Source organism: Mchenga conophoros, linkage group LG18 (assembly GCF_057382185.1).
Source record: "Mchenga conophoros isolate Kocher_MC1m ecotype Shallow Benthic linkage group LG18, M_conophoros_male_GT1.1, whole genome shotgun sequence".
In the NCBI taxonomy this organism is placed as follows: Eukaryota; Metazoa; Chordata; class Actinopteri; order Cichliformes; family Cichlidae; genus Mchenga; species Mchenga conophoros.
Window position 1 is genome coordinate 16,900,958 of NC_140543.1, and position 26,556 is coordinate 16,927,513.

At 41.6% G+C, this 26,556-nt stretch overlaps 1 protein-coding gene across 1 annotated transcript in view; it reads right to left on the reverse strand.

Moving 5' to 3' along the window:
* Positions 1-1,462: 1,462 nt before the first annotated feature.
* The window catches only part of LOC146553514 (acid-sensing ion channel 1C-like), a 61,999-nt gene continuing 36,905 nt past the window's right edge, over positions 1,463-26,556 (reverse strand). Inside the window, exon 2 of the mRNA XM_085255127.1 lies at positions 1,463-1,489. Coding sequence (XP_085111253.1) covers positions 1,463-1,489 — 27 coding nt within the window. The remainder of the gene's footprint in view (positions 1,490-26,556) is intronic.

Genomic DNA, 26,556 nt, shown 5'->3' on the forward strand with positions numbered 1-26,556 from the left:
ATTTTATAAGATCTAATTGTAATGAATCTTAAATGCTGATTTAATATTTTTGTACGCTTCTTAAAGTAATTTTAATTCTTTGATGTTTGAAAAGTGCTACATAAACAGATCTGCCCAGTCATCCGTGCACTGGATAAACTGCAGAAGTTACTTGTTTACATATTTAAATTTGTCTCCTGGTTTTGTTAATAAACCTTCAAAGACAAATGCGTGGTCTCCTCTGGTAAGCTGAGGCGTGACAGACAGACAATTACCTTCTTTTTGTATATCTGACAGGCACCTTTAAGCTGAGATAAAATAAATGAGGACATAAGTCCACTTGGGAATCAGGGGAATTAGAGTCAGTATTTTTACTGATTTCGAGAATCTTTCCTTATTACAGCTGATTGTTTGCTGTGGAAGAGAACTGTCAATGGGATGCAAGCTTGAGTTAACTAATCAGGCTATCTGCGACCCGTAATGGCTGTGTAAGCATGAGGAATTCAATTAAACTGGGCAAGTAAACATTCACTCAGCTACAACCTGTGACATTAATCCATGCGAACACCCCGCTGAACCCTTCTTCTCTTATTCCCCCGGGATTAACTAAATCAGTCTTTCTAGCGGTTAACCAAGCAGGACAGAAGCAAGCACATTGAGGCTTATAAATATGAAGCATTTCACCCTCAACAGCAATTTTCCAAAGGAATTCAAGCTGTAAACGCAAACGCTCTCCTTATTTAACTTAAACGAGTTCATTTTACTCAATTTATTCTAGTTGTTAAAGTTTATTTACTTCTTTTCGGTCGTCTGTATGTTTTGCCTTCATGGTGAAGAGTATATTTCTGCATAGTTGTTAATTTGCAAGCCAAGTCAAGAACACTTCAGCAATGACTTTGCAATTAATATTAAAAATAATTGCATTTATTTACAAATAATTTCACTAAACTGAGGTTGCATGAAGTTTATTTAAGTTAAAGTTAAGTGGATCGCCAATTTCTCAAATGTTATAGTGCACAGTGTCTGAAACATGTTTCGGAAACAACTGGAAATTGTTTTGGGCGATAAAAAAAAAAAAAAAAAAAAAGTAATAACACCAGACCTCTCCTGCTACCTCCAATTTTTTACAGCTTCACTGATATCTAGGTATCTCTGTCCCAATTTCGCCACTTTTGATATTACCTTGAGGGCGCAAAAAGCACCGGAGCTTATTGTATTGGGTGCACGTCTACTCTCAGAGCAGTATTTCGTGCGTGTGTCTGAGCCTTTTAACAGACAGTAAAGTGACAAGCTTCCATTATCCTTTTCAGCTGCCTCCTTAACGAGCTCTCCTGAGTGCCTCAGAGCTATCTGCTGCGCATCTCCACTGTTCATCCACCAAACGCTCGCCATCGTCACAGTCCCCACAAGCTGACTGCACCCCCTGGGTAGTACCGTCTTCAAGGCCTCAGCTGCTTCTCCAACAGAGATGGAGCTTTTACATTTAAACAACTGCACTGGCTGTGTATATCTGTAAAACACAAAGTAGAAAAGCTAAATGTTTGATGATATAGCTGAAGACACTTTTCTCCCTTTCAGTTAAGCAATCTGTTGGAGTATGACAGCAAAATTAAATGTCAGGCAGTGGACTGACATAGTGAATGGGGAAAAAAGCAATTCTTAGAAAAAATCTTTTTGTGCCATGTTTCAATTATTAAGGGCTGGCAGCAGGTGGCAATGTTTATTTAACCAGGGCCAAAACATAGTTTCTATTGTGTCTGAAATGAATGTGATAGGGAGAAGAAAAGTTTATTCTACATAATACACTCAGCGATCTCTTTATTTAGCTGCCTTGTAAAACCCAATGCAATAGCCCAGCCATAGTTTTTATCTCACAAAGACAATACTGTCCACATTTGCCTGACGCTGTCAGAGAACTATGAATTTCTGTATAATATTGAGGCTGCAGATTGCAATGATTTACACACATGAAAGGGAGGATATTACACATATTACTGAGGTTGTGATGCATTGTATTAAAGCCTTAGAAAAACGCACATATGTGAAGTAACATCCTGCAGAAACTAGTATTCATAAGCGTCAGTAAAGCAGAATACGGCTGTGCTTCTGTGCCAGAGTAAATTGGATTGCATTGGAAATGTGAATCTCATAAAGTTAAACACTGGGAAGCCATGGCTCAAATATTAAAGCTTGGTGGAAAGAAATTGCAGGGTTTGTGGTTTGATTCCCAGCTCCTTAATGTTCCAATGTGTCCTTGGGGAAGACACTTAGGCGGCTACCAGTGGCAGCTCAGTATCTTGCATAGTATTGGCATGTGAGTGTTTAGGTGTGAATGCATGATTGAGAAACAATAAAGCTGTTTGTAGAACTTGGCTGGCTACAAAGATGCTACATAATCACACCGTACTCGGTGTTTTTATTTAAAAACAACACAACATTAAAGGTACAGCATGTACATATCTGGCATATCGACTGGCTGAAATGAAAACACAACAATACACAAGTGTAATTCCAAAAATGTTGGGCTGCTGGGTGAAAAGTAAAGAAAAACAGAATGCATTCAATTATGGGTTATGAAACCCATAATTTGATCTCTATTGAACATAGAAAACATGTTTAAACAATTAGACAATCTACCATTTTAGGTAATAAACAAGATTTCTATTTTAATTTCCTGAGAGCAATGCATTAAAAAATGTTGGGACAGGGCCGTATTTACCACTGTGCAGCATCCACCCTTCTTTTTAACAGTCTGTAACGGGGACCTTGGGTGAGATGTTGTTTGAGTCTTCACTGTTGTCTTTGTCAGAACATACTGTTCAGTGACATGGTCTTTGTGACTGAACAGTATGTTCCTTTGTTCCTTAGTGTCTCTTTGGCCAGGACTAGTTCAGCCTTTCTGGATCTGCATTTGGGTCCTGGCTCACCACTTGACAAACTCATTAACATTTTACACAGCATGATAACTTCTTTAGAATTGGATTTGCATTAAACACAACATTCTAAAAACATATGATCCATCCTGGGAAACGAGGCAAATGAAGTAATTAACAGTGTGCTGGGAAATCCTACTAACTATACAGAGGGGCATACGCACACATGGGCTGTGTGCTTTCCATTACATAGTAACTACTGTGCCCCAAATCATTCAGTTAGTCCAAGCAAACAATCTATTTATCTGTCTTGGTCCAGATCTGCAGCAGAGACGAGCCTCCAGATTAAGGCTCAGTGAACACTTGTCTGTGTTCTGCGATATGTTATTTTATTTTTGTTCCCATTGACGACATATTCAGCTGCATTTATTTCAAAATGACTAAGGCGCACAACTATAAAAACACTTTATTCATATGATTGGATAACTGAACATCAATAAATGAGAGCTGTCATTCATTCATCTTCAGGCATCTAAGAAAGCTAGAAAATCATGCCTGTGAGCTCTTAAGAGTAGCATTGCAAAGAGGGCACTTATACATTTCTGACACCTGAGAATTTCAATTTAATTTAAGTTCACTCGTGTGAGAGATTACAGCGGGTTTGGGTGCCTCTGAGAAGTGCCGGGACACGGCAGTGGAAGAGGACTTGGCTTTCCACCTATTACTCTCAAGCTGCCATGACCAATAGCATACGGCAAGCAAGCCTGTCCACCCATGATAAATGCTCTTTGGGCAAATCTGTGGGTGACAGAAAAAAAACCTTGCCATGTGGTGCCATTTGTCATTATAAACACAGCCTACAAATTAAAGACAAATATTTTCTCTGACACAGTAATCACATCTGAATGTAAAGTGTGAAGGAACAGAAAAGAGAGAAGTGGTTTTACCTATATGCGTTTCAAGCCTGCATTGATTTACCTGTGTAATCAGGGCGGCTAAGTTACTGTTATGCACCCAATTATTAAAACCTACTCCTTTGAACATAGACCAGATGCTCAGTCAGTCATAGAAAGACTGTTAATTTTAATGATCAATTGGTCTTTAGATTTCCGTCCTCTCACACTGATTATGCAGTTTGTGTGCAGCCTTGTGTCATCAGGGCGTGAGGGAAACAGTATTAGGCCTATTTAATACAGACTGGTCCAATGATAGGCACGTTCTGATGGATGGGAAGGGAGGGCTTTGGTTTCAGGGCTGCAGCTTTTTAATTCGTGAAGGATCATTAGCTGGAGAAGGCTTCGGCTTGTAGCTCTGGGGGGTGCAGAATCAAATGGATGCGGCACAAAGAGATACCTCTTCATCTATCTCTTTGCTGTTGTAGCTCTCACAGCTGGTAAGAAGAGGATATTATTTATGCACCGTGATGCGATGTGGACCATCACTGTAGACAATAAGTTGGCACGTGGTGGGTATTGACATGAAAACTACCTTTCCGTGTGATTTATGTTAGTTTTGAAATACAGGAAGGAAGGAACGCCGAGTGAGCTTGACTCAAGCACTATGTATCTTGGGCTTGTCATCCTATCCCCCTCCTACACACACAGCAATGTGTGTAGGCTGGGGTCTCACTTACCGCTGTAATGTAGATTCATATATGCAAACGGTGTAGACAACAGATTCAGATTTGCCTACAGGGTAAAAAAATGGATGCTCCAAACTTGTCTGCTTACTACCGGTAACATGACTTCAGTGGAGATTTTTTTTGCCTCATCGTCAGGTTTATTTCACAAGTAATACAATGTAACAGGGGAAATTACCCAAACTCCCCAGTACCATAATATGATAACGTTTCGTATCTTTTATGTATCTTTAATTTGATTTTGCATTCCGTTCCTCTGCCTACCTCAGAGAAAAACCCACACTTAGTCACAAATACTGTAATTTTAAAATAGTTTTCACACCCCAAGGTGCTGCTTTCTGTTGTTTAGCAGGGGTTAAATGAGCCTTTTTTTCCCTTATACCTCCTGCATTTTAAACAATATCCACTCTGCAGCTGTAGATGTTGTTTATCCTTGTGCCTACTCATGTGGTACCTTTTGATATCCCATACTCCACTTACACCCCCCCCCCCACAGCCTGCCCCCCCCCCCCCCAAATCAATAGCAAAGAAACAATACAATCAAGTGCCTGCAGCAAAGCATTCATTCTATTGAACACATGTCTTCGTAGCGATTGCTCCAGGAGATTGAGTATAATCATAACACACCCCACATCTTCCCTCTTTCCCTTCCTTGCTTTAAAAAAAGGAAAGAAAGAAAAAGATTTACACTGAAACAAATGAAAAGGATAAAAATTATAGCCTTAGATATGCAGAGCATCTCAGAAAATACAAGAATAGCAACAAATATAGCAGTTAATCTACATGTTTTGGCCACTGTGCATGTTTTACTCTGAACAAATGTGATCGATCGATTACAGACACGTTTTGTCTCAGGTATCGCTTACCTTTCTTTCAAGAAAAAACAGTCAAATGTAACGGTAATATTTGCTCATGTCACATACTTTTGCCATCATCCCACCATCAGTGTATAAGTTATAACATCCTTTGGGCAATTATATGTCCATGGGCAGCTTGGTGATTTAAAGCGGTGCAGTACGTGGACCCTCAGTGAAGATTTATTACAGCTGTTACCAAATGGTTTTCTCTGCAAAGAGGAAATGGAGGGTTTTGCTGTGTCAGTCAAATTAGATGTAACAGAAAATCTGATTGCTGGGAGTAAGTAGGTAGTAAAGTTAAAAAATATATATGAATGAGGCATATGTTTTAATGGCTTTGGCCCCTGTGAATTTACAGGATGAGGAGGATTCATATGATACTAGATAATTAAGCTTTAAACAGAAGGTGTCTGAGCAGTTGTGTCACGGAGATGCTGTTTATTAATTAGTACGTCACATTACATTTCTTTGTACACTGATCAAAGGTTATTAATAAAAATATAACACATTTGTTATGATGGCACAGTCAACAATATGTCCATATGAAATATAAACAATGAGCAATTTAAAGCCTTTTCATAAATTTTAAGCTCCGCTTCTTACAGTCTGAATTAATCAAGAGGAATGCTCCTCTTGCCGATAACATTTCCATCTCTAAGTGATTATTTCATGATTCATTAAATTGACACCTCAATTTTCACTGCCCTTTGTCTTTGCTATGAACTGCCATTTCTTCCCTCTTCATCTTCTTAACTTATCAAGTTTATGCTATCTCTCACGTCCAAGGCAAGCGTATAAATGAGCATCTGATTTTGTCATCAGTAGCTTCATTTTTGTAATCGCTTGATCATAACCACCTGGATATGGATGGATTATAAACTGTAGATAATTAGTCACAACTGTGTGACTGCATAACTTAAACAGTCTCTGGCACTGCTGGCTGATTTTGCCTCTTTCACCTGACTGAACTTGGACTTGTGAAATGCCATGACTCAACAACACTCAACTGTTGTCAACTCAACTTATCAAAATGAAAATGGAGGAAGCACTGACTTGTTTGACATCCCACAGATCACTGCCTGAGCATGACCTGGCAAATGGAAACTCCCGCTTTAATATGAAAGCGAAGTGAATCTGATATCCCTCATGTTTTTAAATGAATACTTCATTAACCCATTACTACACACATTTTCCCCTTTTGTTGCTCCTTAAGTAGCCTTATGGTTGTTGAGAGACCTCAGGAGACACTACTTGTTATGAGGTTGAGCGCAAATGAACTCCCAGTTTAAGCCTGAACATGCCCCGTCCTGGTCTATTGACTAAAAAAGTTCATCTTTATACTTGTACTGGGGTGTGATGAGCACACAAGCCAACAGACTGGTTTAACACTGTTAAGTGGAGCCTTATAAACTACTCATGCAAAAAATAGCTTTCAGTTAACACAGTCGCACTTGTCCTAGGTGGCAATGCCATAGATTCTTAACACATTAAAACGATTAAGCACCAATAAGAGTCAAACTGGAAAACATTTGTTCGTACTGAGTGTGACAAACTGCATTCTTATAATAATACTAATGCATTTTGTTTTACTTTTTTTAATTTGCTGAACTATCTAGTAAGAAAAGTCTTGACCGATCACTCATTTATTTATATTTTACAGTTATAAGGAGGCAAAATCATTTTTTAAAGTGGTTTTGAGCAATAGTTCTTCAGTCTTCCTGAAGGTCTTTCCAGGTTTTTCTTTGGACATTGGCTGCTTTTTCACTCATTTTCAGTCCAATCCTGACCATCTTCAGAGGAATGCTTTTTTGGTTACTATCAATCATTCAAGCATCAAAAGGCACCTAACTCAACATAACAGAAAACTTGGTAAAGGATTTTGCAAAGTTAAATTGTTTCCCTAGGCACTGTGTTGCTAGCAGCCCATCACAAAAAACAATCTGTTCTCCATTCTTTAGTTGAATCAATAGAAAATGCTAAAGATAACACAGTTTGACAGGCATAAAATAGTATTTTTGAACCAAAAAGATGATTCCCAAAGAGCTATTAGCTGAAGAGCTGGCATGGTGTTCAGTGTGCCCTTAAAAAGGAGGAAACTGGACAAGCAGGGAACAAAAGAAGTGACAGGTCTAAAAAAATACAGCATTTGAAGAATATCTGAAAGTTATGTCCTAAGAATCACAAAAAAATTCACCAAAGACCTGACACAGAAGGTGAGAGATGCATCTGGCCTTTGATCCATCTACTGTTCACTGAAGCCTCATCAGAAATATTCTCAGTGGAAGGGTGGCTGTCAAGATGCCATTCTTCAGTAAAGGAAACAGGGACAGGTTTTACCGAATTACCCAAGAACTGGATGAAAATCAGTATTGCATAGGTGGATAGAAAAACATGCTGCAGAAGATCATCAGTCAATGATTTGTCTTCTCTGAACCTGGACCTGTGTGGAATCATCTTGATAGTGAACAGAACAAAAAGCAGCCAGCATCTAACAATCTTTGAATATCCTATAAAATTCAAGACTGTTAGAATTGAATAACTATGTTTTTGTCTCTCACTATATTTCCATGTACGCTTGCACATGTTTCAATAAATTACTACAGCTATTTCCCATTTTCCTACCAAAATACATATTTTTTAAATTAGGGGTGGCGCAAGACTTTTGCACTTAACCATAAAGTAGCTGTAATATTTGGACAAATTACTTTAAAGGCTTTTGGTATACACACTCCCCCTAACACTGTGTATATAAATAGTGAGTACTAAACATTCTGTTACTTATGGTTGTATGAGGTGGTTGTAGCTCAGGAGGTATGGCAGGTTATCTACTAATCAGAGGGTTGGTGGTTTGATCCTGCATCCCAAAGTATCCTTGGGCAAGATACTGAATCCCAAGTTGCATTCATTGGAGTGTGAATGTGTGTGAATGTTAGATACAAAGCATAAGCATAGAAAAAAGTGCTTATATGAATGAGTGGATAAAGCATGTCGTATATAAAGTGTTTTGAGTGCTTAGGTAGAGCAGAAAAGCGCTATATAGGGAGAATATTTACGTCTTGTTATCAGATATATAATATAGGATATTATTATGAATTATTCTAATTTAAGAAAGACAAGTATCTGGTTATTTGTTGAGCTATCCATAGATATACAGCTGATAATGTTTTGTTACAGTTTGTGACTTTCCTGCTATGTACCCCTGGATAATGACTGAAACTCTCCATCACAGAGTGCCACCTTACTCAGGGCATCTGATGGAAGGACATTTAGTATGCTTTCTTCTTTCTTTCCTCTTTTATAGAGGAGATGTTTATGTGTTTTAGAAGGTCTGTGATATTGCCACCATACCGCACAGACATCTGTAACATATTGTATTTGGCGTCATCTTGCTTTAGCAAAGTATCTCGAAATGATGCTTCACTTTCTTTTTTCCACTTGCCTGCTTTTAGTCTGTCTGGCTTTATCTGCCTGTGTGTTTCTCAGGGGGCTTGTGATAATTCTCATTACAGTCCATTCTGTCAAGAGCAAAAAGGTCATTACAAATGCCAACAAGCATTACTTTAAGGAAAACGCAAGATTGCTCACTCACTCCATACTGCACAATTTAAAGTTCCGATACCTTCTTGATACGAAAGGTTACAGTTTATGTAAATCAAACAGAATTATTTCATAATCTGGATTAAATCACCTGCAGCCTGCTGCAGCTGTCAACTCCTTTATTGTTTATTGCAAATGAGCAAAAAGACAGACTGACGAAAATCAACAAATGACGAATAGGAAATATTAAAATCAGGTGTTACTGAGGGTGGAATAAAAATGTATATTTTCTGTCATCAGTAATACAACTCATTAGCTTTCACTTAACGATGAGGTCTGGAGGAGCTCCTGTCTATCTGGAGTTTAAGCTCAGAGCAACTGCAATAATTTGGCCTTTGCATAGCTAATAAACACACATTAATTCAATACCTATATATTAAGGAAAACTCTATGGAAGGCGTTGCTATTATTTAAACCTCATTACAGTCATTACTTCAGCACCACTAGTGAAATTGTTTTTTTGAGCCCCTCCTAATTATAAGGCTGGCCTCGTTGCGTCTTGCAGACTCTCTCGGCATTCACGATTGAAGGTTCAGCAAAGAATGGAAGCACATTTTCTAATACAACCTAATATAGTGCATCCATTTGTTCTGTTGTATTCAGGGGGAAGCAGCGGTTTAATCAGGTCTTGTGTAATTAAATGTGGCAATTTAACATGTGGGAGAAAAAAGTATTTCATTTGTCTTTCTTCTTGCTGGAACAGAATAAGTCGAGGTCTGAGGTGTGTTGACAGGAAAACAAAAGTCCTGCATCAGTGGAGCAGAAATCCTAAGCCAGGAACTTCATCGCTCTTTACTGCAGGGATACATTTCTGGAATTTTCCACTCTCTGATTTTAAATGCACAGCTCTAAACAAGTAATTTAAGATACAATGACAACTTAATAGTAATAAACTCAACTATACTACTTTAATTTGTTCCAATAAAATTCTGAGAATGTGTTTGTAGATAATCACATGGCTCAAATTGTACTAACAAAAAAATGTTCCAGTGCACAGAAATTAAAATGTAAGCAATAACTACATTTTAAATTTTGCAATAAGCAAAGAAAAGCCATAACATGAAGAATTTTGGTACTACAGTTAGTTTATGAACAATTTTATATATTTTTTACTATAATTTTCTTTTAACAACCACCATGTGTCTGATGGGTCTTGCAGCACTTGGCTGAATATGAGAAGATAGCCCTGGACACTTCAAGCTTCATGCTGCTGCTTCTGTCCAGTGGCCTGGTTCCTCTGGCAGCTACACATGCCCATATTTCAGCAATTCCTCCACCATGTTTGCCAGACAATGTGCTATGCTTCACATCTTGAGGTGTTTCCCTCCTTCTCCACACTTTCCATACTTTTCTTATTGTAATGCCTTATTTACCATCTCAGATAAATCATCGCTTTCACGCCTCTAAGTAATGCAAAATGTTCCAGCCATACTCCTAACACACATTAGCAAGTGAGGTCACTTTACCCCCATTTTATTCTCTTTACATTAGCTCACAGTTGTTTAAAAATTCTCATGCCTACTTACGGAGCACTTGACAGACAGGCTCCAGACTATATATATCAGCTTCTTGTTAAACACACTGCTGCACACTCTCTTTGCTCACAAGCTCAAAACCTATTAGCTGTCCTTTGTACAAGACGGAAGACTAGAGAGTTAGAGCCTTTCAGTCTGTGGCACCGAGGCTCTGGAACAGTTTACTACAGATCCGTTTAGCTGTGAAGTCTTTAAAAAAAACTGTTAAAACTTTTCTGTTTAATCAGGCCTATCATTGACATTCTTCTATTATTTATGTTTTTATTTGTTTCTTTTCTGGTTTAATATGAATATTAATTAATATGAATAGATGACCAGATGACCAAATGATGACCTCACCAGTTAACTTTGCCTGTGATTTGGTGCTGTTAGGTAATCTAATCTAACCAATTACATAATTTGCTTTCTTTGAATTTGCTCCAATTTTCACATTAAGCTCGTTATCTCTCCTGCCATAAACAAATGTATTTATTTATGTATTTCTTTTTTTTTTACATGCTTTGGGAAAATGTAAAATGGCAGCATTTTTGCAGGCTTCTCAAAGATTAAATACCACTTATTCTCACTTGACTAATCTCATCAATGAGATTAATAATAAAAGAAGCAGCTATAGGTACTGACAATATGTCACATGATAATCTCCAACACCCCTGGTGACCCTAAATTGGATAAGCAGAAGAAAAAGGATGGATGGATAAACAGAGAGAAAATAGAGAGTTTCTTTTTTCAATAGCAACTAGGGCCATGTGAAATCCGCAATGAAGTACCACAACTATAACTGATTGATTTTTCACTCTTAGCCTTTGCAGAGATGAATGGTTATGAGTTGCAGGGGTTATAAGCGTCATGTGATTGTTCTGATTGTCTCAGTGAAGTACAGTATACATGTGACAAATTTAACACAAAGCCGGAAACAATTCACAATCATCAAAAACATCAGTAAAATAATGAAGCTTTGTTTACCCCACATATGTTAAACAGTCAGTCTAATACACATGGGCAGCAATCAGCTCTAGACTGAAGATTTACAGCTGGCCAACATGAAAGAAAAAAAATCACTTGTCAGAGTGCTCCAATGTGTGACTAACCGGCTCTGTTAAGAGGCTGTCCACAGAGAGGAGATCCACAGTCGATCTACTTGTTTTCAAGGGGTGAATGCTGAATCTTGCGCTGCGTATAAGGTGAAAATGATTCAATTAAATTGCTTAGGGAAAAAATATCAGTGAGGAGGAGGATGACTCAGCGCACCTTCCTGGATAATGATGCATAAATACAGGTCTTGACATGCAAATAAGGATAATCGTGAACATTCCGTTTAACTATAGATTGGTATTTCTTTGCAGTGATGTCATGGATTCACCCCTCTGTTCAGAAGCAAACACAGTATCTTCCATTTTTACAGTCAGGCATCAATGCCTCAAACTCCATCTTCATTGCAGGCTGCACTGCTACAACAAAAACAAAATGGACAGAATTAGATTAATCAATGTCTTTTGTGATATACTGAGTTAACCTGATACCTTTCAGTTTAAGCTGGGTGGAAAATGTCCCATAATGTCAACATCCAAAAGGGTTTAGGTCAACGTTTTTGATTGAAATGCTAAAAAAAAAGGAGCCCAAATGATTTGATATTTAGAGAAAAATACACATTCTAGGAATAATTTTTATAAGATCACATTACATTAGAAAAATCCTCATCTGCTCCTCAAACCAAGTTTCAAAAGTAGTAATCACTTATTTTCTGTGTGACTTGATCAGTCTGTCCCATGATTGTGGAGGAAATCTGGCCCACTCTGCTTTGACATCATTGTTTCAGTTTATTGAGCTTTATTGTTTTTGCACAGCTCTCTTAAGGGCCCACCACAGCATTGCAATCAGGTTAAGGACTAGATTTTGACTGAGCAAGACCCTGATTCTTTTCATTTTCAGCCATTATGTTGCACATTTGCTAATGTACTATAAATCATTGTCCTGTTATATGACCCAATTTCAGCTAAGATGCCTGAAATCAAACCAAAATCATCACTCATCCACCACCGTGCTCCATAGTTAGTATGACGGTTTTGTTCTGATATGATATGTGTGCTTTTTGCCATACATGGAACTGTGCACTATAGCCAGACTTTTCCACTTTTGTCTGGTCTGTCCAAAGGACATTGTTCCAGAGGTTTAGTGGTTTGGTCACATGCACCTTTGCAAAAAATAAGCCATGCTGCTGCGTTCTTTTTAGAGACAAGTACTTTTCACCTGAAAACTTTTCCAAGCAAGCCATGCTTGATCGGTATATTAGGCTACGTTCACACTGCAGGTCTTAATGCTCAATTCCGATTTTTTGATCAAATCCGATTTTTTTGTCTGCTCGTTCACACTACAAATAAAATGCGACAGCAAACGCGCTCTAGTGTGAACGCTCAAAGCGGCCCGCATGCGCAAAAGAAGACTTCACACACAACGCGCTCTGTTTAGACCCAGAGCAAACAGTATTGTTTGACTGATGGCCCTTAATATAAAGACTTCGGACTTTATGTTTCCCAATTTTTGCTTTAAGTTATTTTGTTGTTTACATAATAATGTAAATAACCTAATAATGATCCTTATTGCTGTTTTAGAGAGGAGCGGTGCTTCAAAGGATAGCTGCAGATTTCTGTCAGAATCTGCAGATTACACAGTACAAATAAAATGTTCACGTTTCTCCAACGTTGTCTTCCCAACAGTTTCACTGATATCTACACGGGATGGCCAGAGAAGCGTTCGCGATGTCTTCTCTGGCGCTTCTCTGGCACTGATAATTGGCGTCTGTCTTGTGTCAGTGACGTAAAAGACGGATTTAATGCGACCTGACTGTTCAAACAGCAGTCGCTTTCTAAAACATCGGATATGTATCGGATTCAGTACCACATACGAAAGTGACCCAGATCGGATTTGAAAATATCGGATTTGCGCCGTTCACACTGTCATAGCATGATCGGATATGGGTCGCATAGGGTCAAAAAAATCGGATTTGATGCGCTTTCGCCTGCAGTGTGAACGTAGCCTTAGATTATCACTTCTAGGCTGGACTATTGTAATTCATTATCAGGCTGTCCTTGAAAAGCCTTCAGCTAAACCAAACTGCCACAGCAAGAGTATTGACTGGACCTAGAAAGAGAGACCATATTCCTCTTATAATGCTTCTCTTCAGTGGCTCCCTGTTAAGTCCAGAATCAAATTAACATGGCAAGGGAATGGGAGGCAGAGGTTTTAGGATTCAGGCCCCTCTTCTGTGGAACCGGCTCCCAGTTTGCATTCAGAAGACAGACAGCCTCTCTACTTTGAAGATTAGGCCTTAAAGTTTTCATTTTAATAAAGCTTACAGTTAGGGCTGGATCAGGTGACCCTGAACTCTCTCTTGGTTATGCTGCAATAGGCCTAGACTTCTGGGGGCTTCTCATCATGCACTCAGTGTGTCTTCATCCTCAGTCTCTGTCTCTCTTCCACTGTGTGTCTTTGTTCCCCTCCCATCACCCCGGCCTGTTTCTTCCTGCAGTTTCTTCCTGTCAAAAGTGAGTTTCTCCTTCTCACTGTTGCCAAGTGCTTGTTCACAGGGGGTCGTCTAAATGTTTGGGGTTTTCTCTGTATAATTTTAGGGTGAATTTCTGTGAATCTCATGTATTTATATGCTACAATATAAAGCACCTTGAGGGAACTATTGCTATTTGGTGTCATATAAATACACTTGAATTGAAAATTGAATTAAAGAGTATTTTTCTTATTGTACTGTCTTGAACCATAAAATTTAACATGCCAACTGTGGCCTGTAGACTCTGACCTCGGGATGAATTCATTACATGACTCCGAGCTAACTGATAACTTGTGAGTCATCTTTCTCATGGTAGAATGATAGACAAAGTATTTGGCCTCAAACCTTTTGCAAAAAGCTAGCTAGCTTTGTATCTTTTATCTAGAAAAATCATGGATCAAAGGTCCCCAATTCAACTCAGATTCTTTGAGCCAAGCTGCTGTTTGTCACAAATGTTTTGCGCTATTATGTTAATGTAACTCCCTTCTTGTGAGAAGCAGCTGCAGCACATCGTGCACATTGACATCGATGAGTACCTATAATCAGCCATACAGCATCTGGGCATACATATGGTTCAATATAACACCCATCCAAATGTTTTGCATTATGTTTCTTGCCTGTAAGAAAGGAAATAAAGATCCAGTTTATACAAAGCTAGAGGAGGTATCAACATCTTCTTGCTTTAACTAAATGTTGATCCAAACAGAAATCGCTCTTGCTCTTGACGAAGGCGGTCGCACTTTTCTCCTCTCCTCCTCTCCCTTAGCTTTCCTGCTTAGCCTCTTATGTCCTTGTCTAGTCTTGTGTTTTTTGTATTACTTTTCCCTGGAACACTCTCTCACAGTCTGTTCTCTAAAACCTAAAAGAGGAATTATGGATTGGATCAACTGGTCCCTAAATGCAATTGACACCCCTTTCTCAACGAGAAGTTTGGGCTTGGGTGAGCCTGAGTGCTGAAGATATCTACCTATTCGGAACCATGGTAACAGGGTTCTGGCTGATCGGAGCTGGCTTGGCCCTGACTTATCGAAGAATTAAGAAAGTGGAACCGGCTGTTCAAACCCTCACAAGGCTGCCCGCTGGGATTGAAACGATGGGAGAGGCGTGAGTTTCTCAAAATGGGCTCATTGAGTGCAGCACGGATAAGATCTTGGAGAGGCTACGGCTGCTGTGAATACTCAGAATAAGATCTCTGAACAAAACAAGCTCCAGCGAACCGAGGGAATTGTCCAAAACAAAAACACATGCTGGAGTACGAGAACAAAACACAGTTCAGGAGGCCGGCCCGGAGGCTGACAACTCAGAAGTCCCGGACAGTTCATCTTCTGAGGCCGGCCACGTTGGCGACGCAGATCCATAAGCCGACCGTGCACACGGCAGCGGCGGCAACAGGGAAACCGCTCAGGGGGCCGACCGTGCGGACGGCAGCGGCGGCGATGACACAAGTCAGGCGGCCGACCGTGCGGACGGCGGCAACGGCGGCGATGACACAAGTCTGGAGGCCGACCGCGCGGAAGGCAGCGGCGGCGTCTAGGAGGTCGTCTATGTTGACGATGACGCTCCACCAGCGGCCTGGCAGATGACCGCCGATGTCGAGGCGGCAGTTTGGGACCCGAAGGTGGCGAGACCGAAGCAGCGGCTGGACCAGACGAGACCGAAGCAGCGGCTGGACCAGACGAGACCGCTGATGAGGATGCTGGAGCCGGACCAGGCGATGCTGACGAGGATGCTGGAGCCGGACCAGGCGAGGCTGAAGACACGAAGGCCGGAGCCGGACCAGGCGTGGGTGAAGCAGTAGCTGGACCAGGCGACGGCGTGGGTGAAGCAGTAGCCGGACCAGGCGACGGCGTGGGTGAAGACACAGAGGCCGCAGCTGGCGAGGATGGAGACACAGAGGCTGCAGCTGGTGGCGATGATGGGTCTTGGGGCTGGACGGGCTCCTCGGGCCCCCCAGCAGGCGAAGCAGGAGGCTGGACGGGCTCCTCGGGCCCCCCAGCAGGCGAAGCAGGAGGCTGGATGGGCTCCTCGGGCCCCCCAGCGAAAACTGTCTCTGGACCAGTGGGCACCGGGGCCCCTGGAACACACAGGTCAGAACCAGCAGGGGCACCGGGGCCCCTGGAACACACAGGTCAGAACCAGTGGGCGCACGGGCCTCTGGCAGGCACAGAACAGAACCAGCAGGCGCACGGGCCTCTGGCAGGCACAGAACAGAACCAGCAGGCGCACGGGCCTCTGGCAGGTACGGGTCAGATCCAGCAGGCGCACGGGCCTCTGGCAAACACAAGGCAGACTGCAGCTGCACAGAGCATTGACCCAGCTCAGGCAGCGACAGCCGGATGCAGTCCTCAGCTGGCTTCTTAATCTCCAGGGGTCCAGAGTCGGCCGGGGGCTGGGACCCAGCCTCTGGGGAGGCCCTGGAGTGCGTCACAGTCTCTGGGCTGGCCAGCTGTTGCGGACTGACAACTGCGTTATGTGGTGTGTCTCTCTGCTTGACATGAACAGGTGTAAAACAGTGCTTTTCCGGTTGGACGGACTGGACTTGTAGTACAGGCGGAGCTGGTGTAGATGGTGGCTGAATAGGTGGCTGAGCTGATAATAAAGCTGATGAGTCTCTTGCCAACTGAGCTATTGACTGAGCTATGGATTGTAACCAAGTGTCTAATAGGTCTGGCTGTGACTGTAATGGAGGTGGCGATTGAGTGGATAACAGAGCTAGTGGCTGCTGGGCGGCTAACTGAGCTACCTGCTGGGCAGCTGGCTCAACAAACACAGCCCCGGAATAAACAGTCATTCGAGCTGGCGAAACAGACGGAGTGTCTTTTCCACTCACCACAGCCGGCAGTTCCGAAGTCCTAATCTCCGGCTGTGGGGCGACGCGCCGACGGCGCGATCGTCGCTTCCTCCCGGGCAAAACCTCCGGCGGGCCGGGCAAAACCTCCGGCGGGCCGGGCAAAACCTCCACCGCCGGGCTGGGTTGGGAAGCGGTAGCGGCTGGTGGGTGAAGGTGCAGCTCATGAAGGAGGAAGTCCCGTGCCAGCGGGTGAAGCGAGTCTAGCAGCCAGGAGTGTGCAGAGAGTAGCTGCTGTAGCCTGGCTTCTACAGCGCGGTGGAACTCTTCTTCCTCCTGCTCGAGCCACAGGTTTACCAACCTTGCGACCGTGTCGGTTACCTCCTCCCGAAACTCCTGGGTAGGTGCGAATGCTGCTGGGTCCATGTTGGTCGGCTCGTACTGTCACGGCTGGCGGAGGGAGCCGTGTGGTGTGGAGGAAAAGGAGGACCCAAAATGCAGCAAACTGGGACCATACAAAGGGGTGCGGGGCAGAGAGACGCAGAGACAGGAACACCATAGAACGCAGATGAATGTAGATTAACGCAGTGATACATGGATGAACGCAGACGAGCCGACAACAAACACAGACCGACACCCACTAAATATACACACACAAGGTAATCAGGTAATCGCACACAGGAGGGAAGAACAGCTGATCTGAATACACATGATGACTGGAGGACACAAGCTGAACACAATGACAACAGACACAGACTTTCAGAACAAAACAGGAAATCTAGAACCCGAACCGGACACAAGGGGGGAGGACACAGAATAACTAGACAGAGGGAAATAATCACAAAACAAAACGCTGGGTCAACGACCCAGGACCATGACAATTACACTGCAAAGCAAGACACAAGTAGGCAAGCTTCTTCATGTTTCTCGTGCACGGGAGAGAACCGGACAGGCACCGTTCCTTCGCTTGACCCCAGTTGCTCTCGTCCGTTCTCCCGTACCACTGGTCTTTTATTGAGGTTACATGAATATGCATAAGTTCATTAACATATGACGTCTACATACACACAAAGAGTACCTTGCCTGTGTGTGTGTGTGTGTGTGTGTGTGTGTGTGTGTGTGTGTGTACTGCTGATCAAAGGGTCAAACATCCTTGGTCAGGAAGAGGGTAGCCTCCCCCTCACCCTAGATGGTTCATCCTAGATAACACGGTGAGGAAGTCCTGCAGTTCATCTAAACAAAGAGCACTTAGACTAGAACAGACGCAACTACGTTAATCCTACCATAAAACAATAAGACACGGTATGACCTCTCATGCTCCCAAAGTGCTGTCTAATACACACAAAGTTTGCAGACTATCAAGGATCAAAACCTCTACCAATCTACAACTAATTACAAAACTCAAGCATATATAAGTAAATATTTCTAAGCATAAATGACAATCAACAATACAAATCTAACACTCTCTCATATCCAAACTCCTGAGCTGTTATATAACCTTCCTCACCCTTATAGTAACATTCACTGCTGAATGCCAGAGACCACAGCAAAATGATTTTGCAGTGTCACATCCAGCTCCTCACAGAACAAAGTGGGAAGAAACGGAGAAGCTTGTTTAACTGTACCTGGAATGATTTTCTAGTGTTCTGTTTACGTTTTCTGGTTAGGACTGATAGTCCTGCCATGACATAATGCTCATTTGGATGTAAATTTAAATAAACATTGGCCAAGTCTTCAAATTCAGGATATGTAATGCCAAAGGAGCAGTTCCACACTGCATGAAAGATTAGAGTCTTGTTTTTCCAGGATATTCACAGTTACAATACTGACTGAACTGTGACAGTGAGGTTAAGCTGAAACTTATTATAAGACACTTGAAGTTTTTTCAAGCATTAAATGAACATAGAACAAAATCATTCACTCCAGTAATACCACTCCCCCATGCAAATGTTAAGTTGGATTCCTTAGTTTCCAATATAACTGTTAGAAAAATACATACTATATCCATATACTGTGCATATGTATATAATACATACACAAAAAGCTAGAATAGTACGACTACACTTTGACTTTAAAACCACGAGCCTGTCTGTCTGATTGAATCATTTTTCTTTACCGCACTGTATGCTTTTAAGCTGTATTCCTGTAAGAGATGACCCGGTAACCATGCACTGAAACAGCAGCTAAGGTTATAGTCAGGAAGCAGGTACAGGGTCAGGGTGACTTTCTCTGCTCAAAATGAGCAGATACATTTACCTCACTCAGACATCACTAAAGCATGAAATGAGCCATCCCTACGGAGGCGTCTTTACAGCAGGTAGCTCTATTTCTCACTGCACAATCCTTGCGTAAAGTGACTCCAAAGAGACAGCTGGTCTGCACTACCTACACTTATACAGACAAAGCTGGTCGGATGCTATTATTGTCAAACAACAACCATGTTACTATGGTTACAGGTAACTAATCTAAATCCAGTTGTAAATCCAGTTTTGCCACACCTTCTAAAAGCTAATTTTGCAAATAAAGCAAATAAACTAAAAATCTAAATGTATTTTTAAAAAATTGTTGTCTGTTAGCGTAATTTTAATGGTAGCGCAGATTATTAGTTTCCAAATGTACAAAAACATACCAGCCACTTCACAAGTTAAACATGGCTAGTACTGGGTTGGACCTGCTTCTGCCTTCAGAACTGCCTTAATTCTTTGCGGCATAGATTCAACAAGTTGCTGGAAACATTCCTCAGAGATTTTGGTCCATGACATGACAGCATCACACAGTTGCTGCAGATTTGACGGTGGCACAAGCATGATGCAGGTTGTCCACCTCTCCACCACATCCTAAAGGTGCTCTATTGGATTGAGATCTGCCAACTGTGAAGGGAATTTGAGTGAGTTCAGTGAATCAGTTTGAGACGATTTGAGCTTTGTGACCTGCATGCTGAAGCAGTCAAGAAAATATGAGTACACTGTGAGGGAGAGAGGCATAGTCAGCAACAATAGGCTCTGCTATTTAAAACTGCCAAGAAAATATCCCCTACATACAACTCTGACACCTGCACCACCCTGAACTGTTGATACAAGGCAGGATCTATTCTTTGTGTGCTTGTGCACCAAACTGACCTCACCAGTGGAATCTGCAGCAGAAATCGAGACTCATCAGATCAGGCACTTGTTGCCATCCTTGTTGCTCAAAGCAGTCTGACCATTCTCCTCTGACCTCTGTTATCAATAAGGCAGTTTTGCTTTTGCTTTCTTTAAGAGGTTAAAAGGACATGAGATTTCTTAGTGGTGGGTCTAATTGATAACAAAGTTAATATCAGCAGACACAACCCAATCTCTGAGCTCACCGCCTAATCTGCTGATTTAGCTCCTGAGGGCAACCACCATTTCTCTGAGAGATCTAATATGTGCTCATTTAATTTCATTTTGGCAAATGCAACCGCATATTTTTATTACCACACTGACTGTTTACTTGTGGCAACCAAAGCCTGCTCAAAGATGACTGGTCAAAACAACTCAGACAACAAAGGAAAACCAAAAGGCTTCTGGCAGCAAAAATCTTATCCCGTGCTTTCAAAATCTGCATATTCATATGAAGAGTACATGTTACTTATTACATAGACTAGTCCATGTGCAGAACAATTTAGGCAATATAAGATTTATATGTAATAAAGTTAAATGGCGAAAATCTCTTCAGAGTAAATTGAATACCCAGTCCACTTACAGCTATAGAATAGTGATACAGAATGACATTTGTCTTCCCTCTACCTGGCTGTAGAGAAAACTCAATTTTAGTATTTAGAGAATTAATATTCATGAGCTAAATCTGTCATAATATACCATCTGTGATGTGCTGTCATTTAAACCTTCAAAGGAATTAAAACTGAATTAAAAACTCAGCCACATATCTTAACCCATACCGACACAATACATCGCTGCATTCAGTCACCGGCACACCAGTAACAGTGGCTATAAACTACAGTGACATATTCATTCTCAGCACTCAGTCACTTCAAGTTTTTAAACGTGAATCTAAATTCTAGTGAGGTATCATCAAAAAGACTAACCTGAGGTAGAAAGCGGCTCAGTAAATCCTTCCATTTCCCTAAAGAGAAGCCACCAACACAAAAACCCCTCAAGTGATAATGAAGGGGAAAGATGTGATGGAAAAACAACTGCAAAGCCACTGTGCAAGCGAGGAACACAGGCCAGCTGCTCACTAGATCAGCTTCAGCAGGGGTATCTCACTCCATCACCACCGCATCAGTGAGCACATCGTGTAGACGGAGAAGGCCTGCATCAATCAAACACCACGCCACATGGAACCCAAGCTCTCAGCCCCTTGGGGAAAACTTGGGAGACAGAGCCAAAATGCAACAGAATATCAACAAATGAGCCTTTGGATACAGTGCATTTGGAGTGCAGAAATAAAAAAAAACAAGTCTTCAGACTCCCTGCTGATACCGATGGGCACACTTCCTAGGTAAACTCTGAAGAAGGAAAAAAATACACAGAAAGGGTGTGAATTTTTGCTTTGGTTAGTATCATGATACAAGATGAACCATTAACTCCGGCAACAATTGGCAGATAAGAAAAAGTGATCCAGTGTGTAAATGTGAACCCTGAAGTAGTAAAGAAAAAGCTGAAAGCGCACTCTAAAAAGAACTCCCTGTACCTGTAGCTTCATAAAATTGAGTCACAAAATGTGACGATGTGGCCTTCTTGGATCTGGTAATGAAGGTACTTGATACGACGCACCCTGTGAAAATAAACAGCAAATGTGACTGCTTCTCACCATATTGTGTTAAAACGCAGCTCAATAAGGAAGCAGCTCGACGCCGCAACTGTCTGTGCTCTGATGTGAGAAAAAAGACACAATAAAGAAGAGTAGAGGGCAACGTGCCAAATGTTGAGGCTACAATGGGTAAGGAGACGTGAGCTGCATGGGCTGTTTGTTCTGCAGAGAGGTGGCAAAAATAATGAAGTCCAATCAAACCAGCAGGCTACACCGGCTCTTTCCTGATGTTTATACTAATACAGAGAAAGTTTTCCCTCCCATCTGCTGCCCACTGTTCTCCTTTTTTGTTTTCTCTCAGCAGAGAGTATTGTAGCTTTCTGCTAACAAAATTCAAACTAGTTTGGAAATCTCAAACTGTCTGAGGGGCTCAAAAAGTAGTTTTGTACCTCGATCTGCTTTAATCTAAAAAACAGCTCCAAAGTTAAACTGGATTTTCATTTCAAATGCTTTTTTATTTTTATTTTTTAGCATATTTACTTTACTTCCTTAAAAGTTAAACTTACATTTGTGCTAACAAACCAGACACTTATGCCATCCTAGCTGCTCAAAGCAGTCTGCCCATTCAAAACTGTCTCATTGGATATTTTGTCTTTTTCAGATCGTTCTTTTTAAACCCCAGAGTTAGTTCTGGGAGAAAATCCCAGCAGATTAGCAGTTTGTGAAATACTCAAACCAGTCCATCTGGCACCAACAAACATGGTCAAAGTCACTTAAATCCTCTTTTTTCCCAATTCTGATGCTCAGTTTGAACCTCGGCTTCTAAAATGCATGGATATTTGCACTAACTAGCAGTTCAATAGGTATTCCTAATCAAGTGGCTGGTGAGCGTATGTCAGGGTCTTTGTGTCCCCTCCCAATTTTCTAAGCACTAAATAGTGAATCTTCCTTTAAAAGCCATGCTTTATTTAAGAGGTTAAAATGAAGAACATGAGAGTTTTTAGTGGTAGGTCAGCAGACACAAACCAATCTGCTGATTTAGCCCCTGGGGGCAACAACCCAAGCACAAAAATATCTGAGGGGCTCAAAAAGCAGTTTTGTGTGCTCCAATCTAAAGACCAGCTGCAAAGTCATATTGGATTTTAATTTCATTTTTTTATATATATTTTTTTCAGCATATTTACTTTACTTTAAAACTTAAAACTTTAATCTTGAGTGGTTGTGGCTTTTATCATGGCTGCAAATGACTGACAACTGGAGCAGCTAGAAGATGGTACGTTACTATTTGCAGCATTGTTTGCTAGCCTGGATTTGTTTTTTAACAGCAAGGCTGACACAGCTACAGGAATTACATGGCCAGAGAAACCCATGAAGCCATGCCACAAAGCTCTCAGTACAGTTTTTGTGCTGATGTTAATGCCAGAGGAGGTGTGGAGCTATGCAGTTACTGAGCCAGCAGAGCATTGGTGACTTTTGCGCTCCATCTGCCACAGCACTCGGCAACCCCGCTCTGTAAACACTTGTACGATCGACTGTAAGTTGAATTCAGTGAGTGCTTTAGAATGATCCATTCTTTCACAAATGTTTATGTCTATGTGCTTGATTTTATAAACATGTGGTAATGGGACACCCTTTTTTAAAAAACCTGATGTGATGAGCAACAAGTGCACATGACTGAGATATCAAAGGATGCTGCAGCCTCATATGGGTATAGCAGGTAAATGACATTAAATAACACACAGCTTTTTCATCAACTTAGTTCTAATTGGGAGCATAATTTACAAAGTTAACAATATGCTTTATTCAAAATAAAGAGTAATTTAAAACCCCGAAGAAGAAGCAAAGCATCTCTGGAAGGATCCCCACACATCATCAACACCTACCTCCAGTGCACTGAAGAAGTAAAATGATAAATGAGGCCCATTCAACATAAGACACCAGTTGTTTCACACTCAGTAAAAAGATATTCAGCTGAGACCTATTACTGTTCGTACCAAATCAAGACATATTGTGTTGTTTGTCAGCTATGTAGCCTAATAAGCTACATAAAGGCATTTAATATAGCACAATACCACTAAAGCACACTGTGAAAAGAGTTCGGGGTATAATGCACCTGAGCATAAAGACTTTGTCAGAGCCAGTAGAATAATATTTGACATTCACAAAATGTACTAAAATCCCCTTTCCACTCAGTGGGGACATAAAACAAATGCTCCCTGAAATGGTCCGAGTTCAAACTACTGAACTGAGCTCATATTTAACCAACTTTAAACATAAGGATTTATGGCATACAGTGGGGCAAAAAAGTATTTAGTCAGCCACCGATTGTGCAAGTTCCCCCACTTAAAATGATGACAGAGGTCAGTAATTTGCACCAGAGGTACACTTCAACTGTGAGAGACAGAATGTGAAAAAAAAATCCATGAATTCACATGGTAGGATTTGTAAAGAATTTATTCGTAAATCAGGGTGGAAAATAAGCATTTGGTCACCTCAAACAAGGAAGATCTCTGGCTCTCACAGACCTGTAACGTCTTCTGTAAGAAGCTTTTCTGTCCCCCACTCGTTACCTGTATGAATGGCACCTGTTTGAACTCATCATCTGTGTAAAAGACACCTGTCCACAGCCTCAAACAGTCAGACTCCAAACTCCGCCATGGCCAAGACCAAAGAGCTTTCGAAGGACACCAGGAAAAGTATTGTAGACCTGCACCAGACTGGGAAGAGTGAATCTACAATATGCAAGCAGCTTGGTGTGAAAAAATCAACTGTGGGAGCAATCATCAGAAAATGGAAGACATACAAGACCACTGATAATCTCCCTCGATCTGGGGCTCCACGCAAGATCTCATCCCGTGGGGTCAAAATGATCATGAGAACGGTGAGCAAAGATCCCAGAACCACACGGGGGGACCTGGTGAATGACCTGCAGAGAGCTGGGACCAAAGTAACAAAGGTCACCATCAGTAACACACTACAACGGCAGGGAATCAAATCCCGCAGTGCCAGACGTGTTCCGCTGCTGAAGCCAGTGCATGTCCAGGCCCGTCTGAAGTTTGCCAGAGAGCACATGGATGATACAGCAGAGGATTGGGAGAATGTCATGTGGTCAGATGAAACCAAAGTAGAACTTTTTGGTATAAACTCAACTCGTCGTGTTTGGAGGAAGAAGAATACTGAGTTGCATCCCAAGAACACCATACCTACTGTGAAGCATGGGGGTGGAAACATCATGCTATGGGGCTGTTTTTCTGCCAAGGGGACAGGACGACTGATCCGTGTTAAGGACAGAATGAATGGGGCCATGTATCGTGAGATTTTGAGCCAAAACCTCCTTCCATCAGTGAGAACTTTGAAGATGAAACGAGGCTGGGTCTTCCAACATGACAATGATCCAAAACACACCGCCCGGGCAACAAAGGAGTGGCTCCGTAAGAAGCATTTGAAAGTCCTGGAGTGGCCTAGCCAGTCTCCAGACCTCAACCCCATAGAAAATCTGTGGCGGGAGTTGAAAGTCCGTGTTGCTCGGCGACAGCCCCAAAACATCACTGCTCTCGAGAAGATCTGCATGGAGGAATGGGCCAAAATACCAGCTACTGTGTGTGCAAACCTGGTAAAGACCTATAGTAAACGTTTGACCTCTGTTATTGCCAACAAAGGTTATGTTGCAAAGTATTGAGTTGTATTTTTGTTATTGACCAAATACTTATTTTCCACCCTGATTTACGAATAAATTCTTTACAAATCCTACCATGTGGATTCATGGATTTTTTTTTTCACATTCTGTCTCTCACAGTTGAAGTGTACCTCTGGTGCAAATTACTGACCTCTGTCATCATTTTAGGTGGGGGAACTTGCACAATCGGTGGCTGACTAAATACTTTTTTGCCCCACTGTACATCACTATCCCACCATTATCAGGCATGTGCACACGTACTAAAATTGTCTCATAAAATAATTAAAGGAGATAATGAAAGTACAGGCCCGCCCACTAAATTTACTTCCCTCGTTTATTTTGTAATGACTGGCCAATCTTTCTTTTAACTTGCAAGGAGAAAAAAGTGAAGGATCAAAATGCTCTCTAATGCAGACTTAAAAGACAGGTTGGATTTTCATGTAAACACTTGGAACATGACGTGTATATGTGTGTGTGTGTGTGTGTGTGTGTAACAATCCCTATGCCGTGTGCATATATATGTGTGGGAGGCTGCATTGTGTATTTGTGTGTTTCTGCGTGTACAAACCAGTGGGTGGATACGTGCATGCATGGGAATGTGCCTCTCTGTGTCAGTGTGAGTGAGTATACACAAACATTTATTTGCTCTCCCAGGTCTTGTCTTGAATGTACACCAGCTGAATTTGACCTTTTGCTATCAACTAAAGCACCAACAAGGCTAAAGATCATAAAAACTGTGACAGAGATCAATTCTCTCATTTCCCCTCTTATGCATCCCTGGGGGTTCTTCAGTCTAAAACAGAATAAGTTGACCTCCTGCATGGAGAAACTTCTATGAAAACTTTACAGTGTCGTCAAAGGTATAATTAAGAGAGTAATAATGAATTAATTCAGCCCTTCCTGTGCTAGTGCTACAGGCCTCTGCCAAGTAGATAATGCTCATCTGTATCTGAATGACGAGGTCATGCTTCACTGCTTGTGGCTGTGCTCAGAGAAAATACTTTGTGACACAGCACAGCTGAGGTAAATAAGCAAACCTGTCTGTATCTTCGAATATACAGAAACTGTATCCTTAATGACTTCTTGAGGGAGATTTAAAAAAGAAAAAGATAAGGGGGTAGGTGGAGTATTGGATGTCTAAAACCTTGATTATCCTTTAAAGGTCCATAAGTCCACCAGGGTCCACTTGGGCCTGACTGGCACAAATTTCATCATCAGAAGGTGAGCACGAGGGTAGGACCTCCGAGTGCCTGTCTGTTTTTCGTGACTACAAGGGTCTTGTCTGTGGAGAATTTACATAACAATGCACCAAATGCACA